General features: G+C 41.8%; 1 protein-coding gene across 1 annotated transcript in view; it reads right to left on the bottom strand.

The window, feature by feature from the left end:
- Positions 1 to 15,533, bottom strand: part of CBLB (Cbl proto-oncogene B) — a 212,297-nt gene that overhangs the window by 23,020 nt on the left and 173,744 nt on the right. The window contains 2 exon segments of the mRNA XM_030582314.1: positions 43 to 186; positions 10,813 to 10,907. Coding sequence (XP_030438174.1) covers positions 43 to 186; positions 10,813 to 10,907 — 239 coding nt within the window.

The following is a 15,533-nucleotide window of genomic DNA, read 5'->3' as shown; positions in this document are numbered from 1 at the left end:
ATTCTCCTCTCCAAAGCAGTGCAATGCTGTAAACTACCTTACCTAATATGAGGTTTTATGTTATGACAGTGAGGTGGTTGGGAGCTCAGGGATACAGGATGGGATGAAGGAATCTTGTACTCATCATCATCTTCTACATGATCCCTCGATTTCTCAGCAAGGGAATTTGTTACAGGAACGACACATCTAAGAGAGGGTGAAAGAAACCCGTGCCCAGCGTCAGTTTAACTGTTGAAGAACCATGCTTCATCCAACACTAAAGAAAACAATTTATCATAAATGTCACCAGTTTATAATAACTGTAACACAGAGAGAGATCCTGTTAGACTAAACAAAATTATGAGATTGTTTTTCCCTCCTCATATTACCATTCTTAAACTGCCCAGCGGAGCAGGCGGTAAACCTTGGACAGCCAGAGAGCTACTTTGTCATCAAATGGAGTTGCATAGAGATGTGCAGAATTAAATAGATTTAGAACAGAAAACATCCATGTAAGAAGCTTAACCTGATTATATTTATCAAAGAAGCTAAATGAAGGTTACAGTAAGGCAACAGTATTTTGAAGGGCTCAACAAGAGAGCTGACATTCACAGTATGCCACCAGTTTTGTGAAGTCTGATTCTAGCAATGTCACTGCCCGTCACATGTTTGTCTGTGTTTTTCAGATTTAGTTTTGAATTGTCATTTTATCTTCCAGACAACTGCCTTCATTGTTACTAGGATGTGGTGCATTCTAGTATGTCTATGAAGATGTCATTTGTAGTTGAGGAGCTACCAGTTGGAAATCAGTGCTGGTGTGTGGCCTGACTTACAAGATCTGGCTGCAGATCCAAACTTCCCCAGAATTCAGGTTTTGATTCAGGCCTCACTCGCTACTGAAGCAATAAAGAGATCTGCTTTTTCTGATCAGACTGAACGCATGCTACACTGGAGTTAACAATAAAAATACAGGCACTTCTAGGACCTTGTCCCTTTCATCTTTCACCCCCCTATTCTGATGCAGAGGGCCCCGACCTCAGCAAACTCAATGAAGTCTTGATGAATTGTGGAGGAGAAGCACAGAAGTACTTTCTGGGGAGTTCACACTGCTTGTACTTGGCAAAGCTCAGCCCAATGGAATCTCCTTTTTACACTCATGTGGATGGGACTGGATCGGGCAGGAATAGCAGAACACTGGCAGTGAGTCAGTAGTCACACAAATCCAGCAAGTCCCCTGCTAAAGGAAGAGGGATAAACACAAACAAAGCAATCACTATTGCAGTGCTGGAGGTTGCAAGAGCAGTTAAATATTACTAATACATAGCTTGGGAAAGGGGTTTCCTTCCATATAGTCAGTCCCATGTCCTTCTACCTGGCCTTGGTAACAAGTATCCGACTGGCTTTAAAAATACAAAAACAGAAAAAAGTACTCTACTCAAAAACTGAGTATACACAAAATGTAATTCCTCGGCTAGCAGCAACACATGGGAAGTGAGACTATGGAAAGAGAAAATCTTTACAAATAAGGCTGCTATTCTTCTTCGTGAGTGATGACTAGACACGTTCTATCTCTAGAGAACAACAGTTTTTTTGGGTCTCTGCTCCTTACTGTAAACCTATGTTTATAATGATTACATTACACATCTAATAAAAGAAATTCACAAAACATCCCGAGTAGGAAATGTTAAAGCTTTACTATGGTTATCATTTACTTCCAACATTAAATGAAACTGTCATGGACAATGCTTGAGTCTTAAACTAATTGAATCATAATAGTAAGGAGTGAACTGCCTTAAAATAATCTGGATATCAGCTTATGAAATATCATGCAGTCAATAATGGGTGTACTGCTCATTCTGAAAAGGTGCACAATTGATTTAAGAGACCTAGAACAAATGTACGTATGTTCCTGACCATTTCTATGCACTGTATCACTACACAGTCTATAAAATCTCAAATCTATTGACATTAAAGCCACACTGCAAGGCACATATGTTTAATGGGGTACTGCAGGAGAGCTGAGAGTCAGACAGACTTACATTTGAAAGGGGAGTGGGCTTCATTTCTAGTCCTCTGGCCCAGCTGATTTTGTTATGGGAACAGAGCTGAACTGAACCCCCTATCAAGCCATGCCAGTCTTCCTGTTTTCACCAAAAAAAACCCAAACTCAATCTCCACCAAAAACAAACAAAAAGTATTGAAGCATCTGGCACATAGTGCACTTCTACTTGATGGAAAGTGCACATTTATACTACGTAGTGCCACATGACTACCAAACTCCAGATGCTACTTTAAAAGGGTAAGTGTGGCCACTATAGATCTAGCAGGTCATGAGCCTGCAAAAGCAGAGAGAAAGCAAAACGACTGCTGCACTAGAGTGATGTATGTGCTGCATTTGCTAAATATATTCGAAGTCTGGAGCTTCCTAGTTCTCAGATATTCTTTCCTGCAATCATTAATACACTTTTGACTATAAAAAACAAGCTGTGAATGGCAGGAATCCAATTTATTTTGTGAACACAGTAACTGAGGGCAGATCTCTACTGAAAAACAGAATAAGATTTATGGAACTAAGCTCTATAGCTTCTGTACTGTAGTTTTCAACCACCTTCTGTAGAGGGAGCAAAAGGCCTTTTTTAAACATAGCAGTTCAGGCTAAAATGGCTTTTTCCGATCTTTGATTTCATATTCCTAGTTAAAATTGAAAAGATCTTTGTGTCACTGCCCTGCGCTCACCACATAAGGAATGGAAAAATATAACAGAAGGATGAGGATAGGTCAGAATCCATACAGAGGAAGTTCAAAGATCTGCACAAGCGGACTTCTCTCAGATTTGTAGATCAGTAGGTACTGCTACCTTGAAGCCCAAGTTCCTCTGAAGACTATTTTATATTTGTTAACCTTTAAAACCACTCTAAGTCAAAAACTCTTGCAACACCATAGTTTGAAAAAAAGATGTCCAATGCTGAACAGTACAGAAATAGTTTGCTATTCTTTGTTTTATGAAAACATATTGGACTTCTGGTATATATACCAGGTACTATAAATTAACCGAGAATACTATAGAAAGAACAGAAGGCTATTCTTGAAAAAAAAAACTGACTGTTACTAAGCCTTCATTATTCTATTAGCCTAATGCTATTCTAATGAGATAGGAATACAGAACCAAAGCAGGGAGATATTTCTATGGAATTTTTAATTGTTATATAAAAATTATTTTGTGTTTCACAAACAGATTCTTGTGCTCAGAGCTGGATTTTATAATATGGATATCTACTACTGACTTATTTGAAGTTATCCAAAATATATTTATTTGACACTTTAGGAGAGGCTTTGATTGCTTCCTTCAGGTGTAGTTCTAGACATTGTTCAGAGATTTAATTACAAAACTGCTTATATCAGATGTACAGTCCATTATATGATGGATATGAAGTACGTAGTGCCTATATTTGAAAGGTTATTTCTAAAATTTATTTTGATATTTACATTTTGTTAAGATTACTACTACTTTGAAAGTTCTGGAAGGATTTGTTTAGAGGTAAAGAGAAGCAAAGGATTAAACAACAAAACCCACTGAAGTAATCTTTAGTCCGACCCCTCCTCCCACCCCCATTTGGCAATGTTTGTCATTTGAAAGGTTGAGTCAAATCCTTATCAATGGTGTGTCAATATTTTCTGGTTGTTTGAAAAGAAGCCAGCTGTCACTCTCTTTTTCATGAAGAGTATTGATGGCCAAAAGCAAATCAGAGAAAGCTATTAAATCAAAATAGGTTTTTGTCACTAGTTGTCAAGTCATTCTGAGGCCATCTCAGTTTTACCGGACGAACTCTGAACACACTGACTGTTCAAAATTATTTACATTGCAAGCCTCTTCTCACAGAGAAAAACCTGCTGTGATAAAAACCACATATTAGCAAAAAAGCAAAAATGACTTACTCACATAAGTAACGCAAGCATGATTTTGCTAGAAATAGGACAGCTTTTTGAGCAAAGACGCGTTATTGTATGCATGATTTGAAAAATTACTTTCATAACTTTCTTCAATGCAAACTAGCCCATTAATTGAAATTGCAAAACAGAAAAAGCAGATTTGAGAGTATGCAAGTCATAGGAAAGGGTAGAAAAGTTCACTCTAAATTCCACTTAACAAGGAACACTGAGACATAAAAATGATGCAGTTCATTAGTGATCCATACAATAATATGGAGTTTTGAACAGTCCAATACCAACATAATTATTTTTGCACTTTAGGTCAGAAATTCAGTCACAGAGTGGAAAATACAAATTAATGCAAGCCATGTGCTTCGTGAAGGTGCTACCAGTGGGGTATGCATTTTACTTAATTATGAGGGGAATGTTCTTTTGCGATATAAAGTCAACTCAGCATGTTCAAAGGGTATTAGACAAAACTTGAGATTCTGCAGGAAGATCAAGGGCCTAAGATGAAGATGAATTAGCAGGACACGTAGAAATCATAAAGTTAACAGCAGCCCAAATGATACAGCACATTTAGTTAAAAAAAAATTAAAAAAAATAACGGACAAGGAAAAATATAAACCCTTCTGCAACTATTGACAATTTTTGCAACAGCAAAACATTGTTGTTAAGGTTCTTTCAAAAGTTTTTCTGTACTTTTTTTAGAATACTTAAGACTACTGTATTCAAATATGGCAGAGGCAGGGAAAGTGAGACATAGGAATATCTTCCCTAAGTTGTAGAAAGGTACAAATGGATGAGTAATATACAAAAATGTGAAATTTCAGAAGAGAGATAGTGCGACTTAGTGGACGAAGCACTGAACTGGATCTAAGGAGGCCTGGCTCCTATTCCTGGCTCTGCCACAGGTCTGCTGGATGACCATGGGCAACGCATGTCGCTCCTCTGTGCCTCTGTTTCCCCATCTATAAAATGGGGACAATGATACTGACCTCCTTTGTAAAGCACTACCAGGATCTACTAATTAAAATGCTACATATGACAGCTATATTGAGCTGCTTATTTTAATCACGTTTTTCTTTAATGAATTAATCATGGCATTTTGGTCTGAAGTGTTTATTTTAATCTGTTTTTAAGACAATTATTCACAAGTTTTTCAAAGAGCCTTAACTTGTTCATTTTGTGCCCCCCAATATTTTTCATTACTACTAGACGGTTTTAAAAAATCCAATCAATTTTTAAAACGGTTCTCTCTCACAACGAATAGCAGTGGTGATTTTATCTTAATGATATTTAATACTTGGTAAAAATATTTTCAAATATTTCCTTAATTTCTATGTAAATTTAGTTTGCTGTCTGATACTTCAGGTGGCACACATTGAGCCTGATTCTCATTTACATTTGCAGTGGAAAAGGGGACTTAGTGTAAATGAGATCAGGCTCCAAGAACAGTAACATTAAAAAACCTAGTCCATGACTTTGCAAGATCTGGTTTCTAACTGGGAACAGAAAATAATAAAGGAAAGGATCTTAGTGTCTGTAGTCCAGACGCTGGAATTACTTTTGTGAAAACAACAGAAAACCCCAGCAAGTTTCTGTATAATGTGACCTCGCTGCCAGCCATGGCTAAACAGAGGCCTGAGAATAGGAAAGATGGGTAGATTTATGGTCGGATCGCAGCAGAACAGCTATGGGAAGACAGAATATCTTTGACCAAACAGAAAACAGTCCTGACATATTCATGAGGGCTAACAGCTCTCAAATTTTAGAGCGAAAAAAAAATCTGAAAAATAGTCTCAAGCATTTCAGTTACATCAGGCTCAACATTATCCATGTTATATGCTACGAAAGCAATTTTTGTTTGGTGCAAATATGGTCTGCGTTTCATTAAGCTGATTAGTTTTAAAAAGTGCAACACAATGTCAACCTGGTTTCATATAATAATCTAGACCAAGCTTGACAAAGTAAGATCTTTATTGGGTCAATTTAAAATGGGACATATGTAGTATTTGCTATTATGCACAGTGATAATTTTTCTGCCTTAACACCAATACCATGCAGCACATTATAGTGGTTGTGTGGATATCCAAATTTTATTACATAAAACAAAAAAAAGTGAGTCATCAATCATGAAATAAACTAGAGCTGGTGGTCTATTTTCCATCAATTTTTTTTTGGTGGAAAATATTTCTGCAAAAGGAAAACAATAGAGTTTCTGGTCAGATTAACCTAAACTGAAATGTTTCTGTTTGTCAAACCAAATTGACTCATTTAATTTGCATCAATTCAACACTAATTTTTGTCTGCCTGAGCTGCGGCAGTGTCTCTGGGGAGCTGTAGTGCCAACGCTCATGCTCCCATTCACCTCTGTCCATCAGACCTCCCTGGTGGGACAACAACTCCCATGATACACCACAATCCCATTTCTGGCTGCCTGCGTGGTGCACAATGGAAGTCATGTGGCGGTGGTGCATTATGGGAGATGTGGTACGGCCAGGGAGCCCAGACCATAGAAGAGAATGGGGCCCTGAGGCACCAGTGACAATTTCAGCAGATGTCAAACTAAGCCAAAACTAAGCATTTTGACATTTCCAAATTTAGTCATTGATGAACTCTGTTCAGTATGAAATAAATGCTGAAATATCACAGTTTCCTCATGCAACAAAAATTTCAATTTTTTAACTACCTCTGAAGTGGTCACTACCCAATATTCTCTCTCACACAGTCTATAGGAATCAACCTTTAAATATATGCATGTACTATATTGTGTTTATTTGAAATTAAATTGGACTATATATGCCTGCATTTATTTCAATATACAGATGTCCAGTTTCAATACTGGAGATATCTAGCTAAAAGCAAGCTTTCCTCTCTTTCTTATACTCAAACTCAAAGCTCAAACTAAAATGGCTAGAGTTATTTGTCCAAAATATATTCACCTTTGAACTTGGGAATAAATACAAACAATTTCAACTCAAAGGGTGACGTTTTCTAGAAAGTTGTGACCAAATGAAATGTGTTATAATTAAAGCTGCAAGTTTGTCACAGAGGTCACAAGAAATCACAGATTCTGTGACTTCTGCAGCAACCATGCACCTGGTCCGGTGGCTGCCTGAGCAGCTCAGGCAACCCCTGGTCAGCTGCACTGGCTGCTGCTGGGGCAAGTCTCAGGCCACCGCGACCCCCCACCCCCCAAGCAGCAGCAACAGGAGTTTGGGTGTGGGAGAGGACAGGAGTTGGGGTACAGGACTGTCATAAACAGATAAGTAAGAGTTAATAGAACAGAAGTGCTTCATATCTATTTGTCGGAAAGGGTTAACAAGAACAGTGAGCCTGGCTGTCACCTGACCAGAGGACCAATCAGGGAATACTTTCAAATCTTGAGGGAGGGAAGTTTTTGTGCTGTGCTGTTAGTTTTGGTTGTGTTCACTCTGGGGGCTCAGAGGGATCAGATGTGCAACCAGGTTTCTCTCCAATCTCTCCAACACAGGCTCTTATAAGTTCAGACTAGTGAGTACTAGGCAGATAAAGCGAGTTAGACTTATGTTTGTTTTCCTTATTTGCAAATGTGTATTTGGTTGGAAGAAGTTCAAATGTGTATTTGGCTGGAAGGAGTTCAAATTGGTATTTTGCTGAAAAGATTTTAATTTGTACTTGTATACTTAGGCTGGGAGGGTGTTCCCAGTGTCTATAGCTGAAAGACCCTGTACCTATTCCATTTTTTTTTAATTTACAAAGATAATTTTTACTGGTTTTTCTTTCTTTAACTAAAAGCTTTTCTTGTTTAAGAACCTGATTGTTTTTTTATTCTGGTGAAACCTCAGGGGACTGGGTCTGGATTCACCAGGGAATTGGTGGGGAGAAAGGGGCTGATTTCTCTCTGTGCCAGGATTACTTTCTCTCAGGAAGAGTCTGGGAGGGGGAAAGAGAAGGAGGGGGGAAGGTGAATTGTCCTCTCTGTTCTGTGATTCAAGGAGTTTGAATCACACAGTGATCTTCCAGGGTAACCCAGGGAGGGGATGTCTGGGAGAGGCAACGGTGAGGAAAAGGGTTTACTTTCCTTGTGTTAAGATCCAGAGGGTCTGGGTCTTGGGGGTCCCTGGGCAAGGTTTTGGGGGGACCAGAGTGCACCAGGCACTGGAATTCCTGGTTGGTGGCAGCGCTACAGGTTCTAAGCTGGTAATTGAGCTTAGAGGAATTCATGCTGGTACCCCATCTTTTGGACGCTAAGGTTCAGAGTGGGGAATTGTACCATGACAAGGACAGAGTGAAGGCTCTGGATGGTGCTTACCTCGGGGGACTCCCCAGAAACTGCAACATTTCCCTCCCTCAGCTCCTAGACAAAGGCATGGCCAGGCAGCTCTGTGCACTGCTTCCGCCTGCAGGTACCACCCCTGCAGCTCCCATTGGCCACAGTTCCCAGGTGGAGGCAGTGTGTCACCTGTTCATGACTTTTAGTAAAAATATCCATGACTAAAATGTAGCCTTAGTTATAATGAAAGTGTCTCCTGTCAGTTGCAGCTTTATTATAACCTTTATGATTTGGTAACGAGTGGCAGAATAATGACATTCTGAGCTACATTCACCCTTAATGCTGTTCTCTTCCTGCTGTGTCTAAATATAAGAGCAAATTGGGTTTGCCAAGTCTTTTGAAATCTTTGTAATGTCACATTCTACTGTTACAATTCTTTTTGTTTCAATAGGTGCCATGTTGACAGATGTGATTATTTTATTGCACAACTTCAGCTACGCTATTTCGGTGCTGAAGGAAGAACTACATAGTGTATGTGGGCTGTGATGTGTCATGATATTAATATGATATAACAGATATACTTTATGCAAGATGGGTCATATGAGATATCATTGGAAATGTTATGATTTACTGAATGTGATTATCCTATTTGTATGCAAGAATCATTTCTGTATCTTAAATTAGGAATATGACTATGTATCTGTATTTCAACTATGCTACTTTGGGTATGAAACCGGAAAAGCCAGACAGGGCAGATGGCCAATCAACAAGAACAATAGACTGTAGAAGAGCTTAGTCTTCCTGTGAACCTGTGGGTCAGCCTGTGAAGAATGGCTACAAGGGCCCTACAGAGTCAAATGGTCTTGTCACCCGATTTTAAAACATTACCAGGGACTTTTTGTAACTTTCCACTGTTAAGGGAAGGGGAGGGAGGGGGGTCAAACTAGGGAGACAAAGGACTCTTGCCTTATGCAAATCCTATTTAAGGGTGAGGAGTGAGGTAATCCAGATCATCAGTTCTCCCCTGCTACCCCACCCAAGATGATTGCTGGAAACAACTGGGGAAAGCAATGGGCCCAAGCTGGAAGGGCATCTGGCCTGTGAAGAAGGTTATTAAAACCACATTTAGGGTGAGAATTTACATGTAAACGGTTTCTTTAGTGTATTAAGATCAGTTTGCATGGCCTGTTTTATTTTCTTAGTAATCTGCTTTGCTCTGTCTGCGACTACCTTAACTAATTAAAATACATATTTATAGTTAATACATTTATTTCTGGATTATAATATAACCCAGTTTATATGATTTCTAACTGGAAGGGGGCAAGAAATTGTGCATACCCTCTTCCACACTGAGGGAAGAGGCAACTATAATATATCTTTCGGCCTGTACTTCAAAGGAGGTGCACATCTAAATGCTGGTGCAAGTCCCTTAAACTGAGTCTTTTCAGAGCTGATCTGCAACTGGGTGTGGACCTGCCTGTGTGCGTGTTAGAGGAGGTTTTAAGAGCCTGGCTCAGCAAGACAGGTAAAAGGAGGCCCAGGCTGGGAGAACAGGTAGACTCAGTGGTATCTCAGTACATCAGGTGACTTAAAATAATAATATATGGATATATACCTATCTCATGGAACTGGGAGGGACCCCAAAAGGTCATTGAGTCCAGCCCCCTGCCTTCACTAGCAGGACCAAGTACTGATTTTGCCCCAGATCCCTAAATGGCCTCCTCAAGGACTGAACTCACAACCCTGGGTTTAGCAGGCCAATGCTCAAACCACTGAGCTATCCTTCCCTCTTCCTAAGGGGTGCAACCCATCACAGGGGCCAAGTATATTAGGATAATATGATCTATAAAGAAAAAATATCCATAGAGTACAACTCATTTACAAAAGAAGGTTTGGAGTGCTGTAGAATCTATTGCTTCTGTAGAAAATCCTGGGGGAAATCACAGCTCAATCAGAAGATTCACTTGTTGCCGAGAACATCTTGGCATCAAATAACAAATCATACAACTCAAAGCTCAAGAGTAGCCTACATCTTGAAACGACAAAATTCATCAGGCCACATTCTGGCTAGTGCGAGGAAAGTGACATCTGTTGATCCCAACTAAATGGGTGCCTATACTGTACTCTGCAACAATGGCCATACTGTGGGATCATCGTCTGGCCAGCCACCCCAGGTAAAGCATTAGATGCAGGAATGAGCACAGAAAATATAAACACAATTGCTGGGTTGGGGAATCGCACGCACACACACACACCCCATGCTCTTTACCTCTAGACCTTGTCCTACAACTCCTCTAATGAATGACTTTCAGTAGCTTCTCTGTGGGCTTAGGAGGGGAACTGAAACAGGAACGACTAACTTCCATTCTGCACTCCCACTGCCAGGAGCCTATACACAACGCCTGCCAGAATTCATCCTATTTTACTATAAAATGTATGTGACATGTTAAATTAGCATTACAATTGCTCCCATTTAGTCAACACAATTTACCTTTGAAAATGCCCATGGGAAATACATCCACCAGGAGAACTTAGTTAATTCTTTTTTTTTTTTTTTTTTTTTTACAGAGGTTCAGAATCAGTGTGATTGTCTATGTAATTAATGCATTTCTTTTATAATAGAACACCAGATAAAGATAACTTACTTAATACTAGGGAGGATGGAGGCAGCTGTGAGAGGGGGAGAAAGTCGAGGAGGGACATCATATTCTTCATTTCCTAGATGGCCATTTGAAAATACCTGAAAAATGGACAGAAATGTTACTCGGCTATTGTTACTTATACAGTATCACAGGAGTGTACTGCTTTACAAGTTCAGAAAGGTCTACTCGCCCACCCGGCCAGGAGTTTGAAGTCTGAACTGATGGACACAGCGCAAACACTTGCTGCAGACTTGTGCTCCTGAATCTTAGCTTTCATTAAATTGTACATAAAGATTGAAACACTAATCAAGTATTAAAACTCGTGCAATGTTAACTTTGAGAACTGGCAGACAGACTTAGAACAGCAATGCAGAGGTGTGAATGGCCTTGTTCATCCAAACGGGTTAAGCCTGAAACCTAAAGATGACAATTTAGATGTCAACTGGTGAAATGGCCAGTATATGGCCTCTCCAGAGCTCAAAGGCATGGCATTTTCACATTGATTGGCTACTCGGATTGAGTAACACGACACCTCTACCAGCCATGAGACTGGACCCATGAAACATTACTACCAAGCTATAATCGGAACTGTAAATGTAAACCCAACACTCTCTTACAACATGACTCAAATTAAAGGGCTTTAAACAAGAGTCTAGCTGGATGTAAGGGTTGGTGCTTTCTCTGGGTGAATTTGGTAGTCACTCTGTAAACAATATAATGGAATTCTAGAGCTCCTTTCACTGGATCATGTGAAAGCACTTTACCAACACTTATTAAATTCCCACCTCACCCCTTTGAAGTATGTACAATATCCACTTTACGAAATGGAGACAGAGGTTAAGCAGCTTGCGCAAGGTCACACAGCAAACAGAAGAGGCAACTCATGTCTTTCAACTGTAGTGACTTAAATCACAAATCCATCCTCTCTCTCTTCATAATACAAGTTATATATTTTCCAAGCTAAAGAAAGTTAAATTACAGTAGAGCAGCTCAGAGTTAATAGACTGCTCCAAGAATCATTACTGAACCTCTTGATAAAACTGATTACAGTGGAATCAAGAATATTTTTCTTAGGTCATTGCTAAGGCCACAGCTATCCAATGTCTTTACATCTATAGCTGGACAGCTTTAAATCAGCATCTTCTACTTACGGAAAAGATTTCTCAGTTTTCACGAAAATCAGATGAAGATCGTTAAGAGTAAAGAGGTTTTAGGCCAAGATACAAAGCCCACTCACCCCACTGGCCTTAGGATAGGGCCGTCAGTCAATAAAATCTCAACGCTATATGTTTAAATAATTTTAAATACAATTTTAAATATTTATCTTACAATACTTTCGCTTCAAATTTGATAGCCAAAAAAGTAGCAACATGTGCTGCCAATCAGTATTTTCAATTGTGTGCTTTGCTGCAAATAAACAACACTGACAATACAAAAATGGTAATTTTTCAGTTTTAAAAGGCAAAGCTATACAATACTCAGGCAATACATTTTAAGTCCCAGGGGCATTAAAAAGACTTATTAACTCACATGAAAAAGGTAGTCTCTGATATCAGTAGGGAAGTTGAACATTCCACTCTGACGAAGGACAGGTTCATTACCTTGATACCTAATTTTAGAACCTACAGTTTTCAGGCATATACAGCAGGTGAAAACCAACACCTCAGAAATAATATTTTCCTAATCAAAACACATTTTTTCACCTGCTTGAAAAGCAAATGGAGTAATTCAATCAGCCTCCATTGGAGAAAGTCTCAAATTGGTCATTTTAAATACTTGAGAAGTTCTCTGTTTTACAGTGTTAAAGATGATCTCCCGTAATTACTGGAAAATTATGCAAGTTCTCTTTATTCCTAAGGCATTCTATGACCATCTTAATTTTCAAAGCCATTTTTTAACCTTTGAAACTAGTTGTTCAAGTACTACAATATAGGATTCTAGCTATTTGTTTTGTCTTGTTTTAAAAATAGAGTTAGCAAAGAAAAGACGGTTACTTATCTTTGTAACTGTTGTTCTTAGAGATGTGTTGCTCATATCCATTCCAGTTAGGTGTGCGCACCGCACGTGCATGCTCGTTGGAAGATTTTTATGCTAGCAACTCTGGTGGGTCAGCAGGTCGCCCCCTGGAGTGGCGCTGCCATGGCACTGGATATATATCCCTGCCGACCCGACCGCTCCTCAGTTCCTTCTTGCCGGCTACTCCGACAGTGGGGAAGGAGGGCGGGTTTGCAACGGATATGAGCAACACATCTCGAAGAACAACAGTTACAAAGGTGAGTAACCGTCTTTTCTTCTTCGAGTGATTGCTCATATCCATTCCAGTTAGGTGATTCCCAAGCCTTACCTAGGTGGTGGGGTCAGAGTGAGATGTCGCAGAGTGCAACATTGCGGAGCCGAAGGCTGCGCCATTCCTAGACTGCTGAACCAGGGCATAATGGGAGGCAAAGGTGTGGACTGAGGACCAGGTCGCTGCGCGACAGATTTCATGAATGAGCACATCAGCGAGGAAAGCAGCCGATGAGGCCTGAGCCCTGGTGGAGTGCGCAGTCACGTGGCCTGAGGGGACGTGAGCCAAGTCGTAACAGGCACGGATGCACGACATTACCCAGGAGGAAATCCACTGCAAGGAGACGGGTAGGCCCTTGATATGCTCCGCCACCACGACAAAGAGTTGGGGGGGTACTGCAATATGGCTTAGTTCGCTCAATATAAAAAGCGAGCGCTCTGTGGACGTCTAGGGAGTGTAGCTGCTGCTCCCTGCAAGATGAATGTGGTTTTGGGAAGAAGACAGGTAGGAAGATCTCCTGGTTAACATGGAAGGTCGATACCACTTTGGGGAGAAATGCCGGATGCGGTCGCAACTGCACCTTGTCCCTGTGGAACACAGTATATGGGGGGATCTACCATGAGGGCCCGAAGCTCTGAGACTCGTCTCGCGGATGTGATGGCCACCAGGAAAGCGGTTTTCCAGGAGAGATAGAGAAGGGAGCAAGTTGCTAACGGTTCGAATGGGGCGGACATGAGTCTGGTAAGAACCAGGTTAAGGTCCCATGTAGGGGCAGGGCGGCGTACTTGGGGGTAGAGGCGCTCCAGGCCCTTAAGGAACCTAGACACCATCGGGTGAGAGAACACCGAGCGGCCATCCTCCCCTGGGTGGAAGGTAGAGATGGCCGCCAAATGGACCCTCAGAGATGATACCCAGACCCTGTTGTTTAAGGGACCAGAGGTAATCCAAGATGTTGGAAATGGAGACCTCAGTGGGAAGGAAGTTCCGCTCCACGCACCAGCACGTGAAATGCTTCCATTTGGCCAAATATGTCGCTCTAGTGGAAGGCTTCCTGCTACCCAGGAGCACCTTTTGCACTGGGGTAGAGCAACGCAGCTCAGACTGGGTCAGCCACGCAGGAACCATGCCTTGAGGTGGAGCAACTGAAGGTCCGGGTGATGCAGCTTGCCGTGGTCCTGGGTGATCAGGTCTAGGTGAAGAGGCAGGGGGACAGGGTCCGCTATGGATAGGTCTAGCAACATGGTTTATCAGTGCTGCCGAGGCCATGCTGGAACTATCATGATCAAGGGCTTTGTCCCTGCGTACTTTCAGTAGGACCTTGTGGACAAGTGGAAATGGTGGAAAAGTGTAGAGCAGGTGTGTCATCCACGGTACAAGAAAGGCATCTGCCACTGAACCCGGTGAGAGGCCTTGAAAGGAGCAGAACGTCTGGCATTTCCTGTTCCTGTGGGACGCAAAGGAGGTCCATCCGGGGAAACCCCCACCTCTGGAAAAGTGAAAAAGCAACATCCAGGAGAAGGGACCGTTCGTGGGAAAGGAAGGATCTGCTGAGGCGATCTGCCAGCGTGTTCCGAACTCCCGGGAAAAAGGATGCGATGAGGTGTATAGAATGGGCTATGCAGAAGTCCCAGAGTCGTAAGGTCTCTTGACACGGGTGAAGATCTTGTGCCGCCCTGCTTGTTTATATAGTGCATGGCCGTTGTGTTGTCAGTGAATACTGACACACAACGGCCCTGTAAGTGTTGTTGGAATGTCTGACAAGCAAGGCAGACCGCTCTCAGCTCCCGGACATTGATGTGGAGGGTCAGCTCTTGAGATGACCAATGGCCCTGGGTGCATAGGTGCCCAAGGTGAGCCCCCCAACCCAGGGATGGTGCTTCTGTTGTCAGGAACGCCGAGGGCTGGGGCGGATGGAACGGTAGCCCCGCACACACCATGGAGGGATCTAGCCACCACTCGAAGGAGTCTAGGACTGTTGGGGGAATGGTGACGACCATGTCCATAGGATCCTTGGCTAGACGGTATTGTGAGTTGAGCAAAGACTGGAGGGGCCGGAGGCGCAGTCTTGCGTAGTTCGTTACGAATGTACAGGCTGCCATGTGGCCCAAGAGAGTGAGGCAAGTGCGCACCGAAGTCAACGGCTTGCAGCCTCTGGATGATGGCTGCCATAGTCTGGAACCATGACAGTGATAGACAGGCTTTGGCAAGAGTGGAGTCCAGGGTGGCGCCAATAAATTCTATCCTCTGAGTGGGGATTAGAGTTGATTTTTCCACATTGATCATTAGACCTAGATGTAGGAAAAGGTCCTTGACAATGCGGACGTGACTGAGGACTCGCGCCTCGGAGGTCCCGCGGATGAGCCAGTCGTCTAGATACGGAAACACGTGTATCCGACTGCGGCAAAGGTGGGTGGTGACTACAGCCATACTCTTGGTC

Source organism: Gopherus evgoodei, chromosome 1 (genome assembly GCF_007399415.2).
Source record: "Gopherus evgoodei ecotype Sinaloan lineage chromosome 1, rGopEvg1_v1.p, whole genome shotgun sequence".
Lineage (NCBI taxonomy): Eukaryota > Metazoa > Chordata > Testudines > Testudinidae > Gopherus > Gopherus evgoodei.
This window is presented reverse-complemented; position numbering and strand designations above follow the sequence as displayed.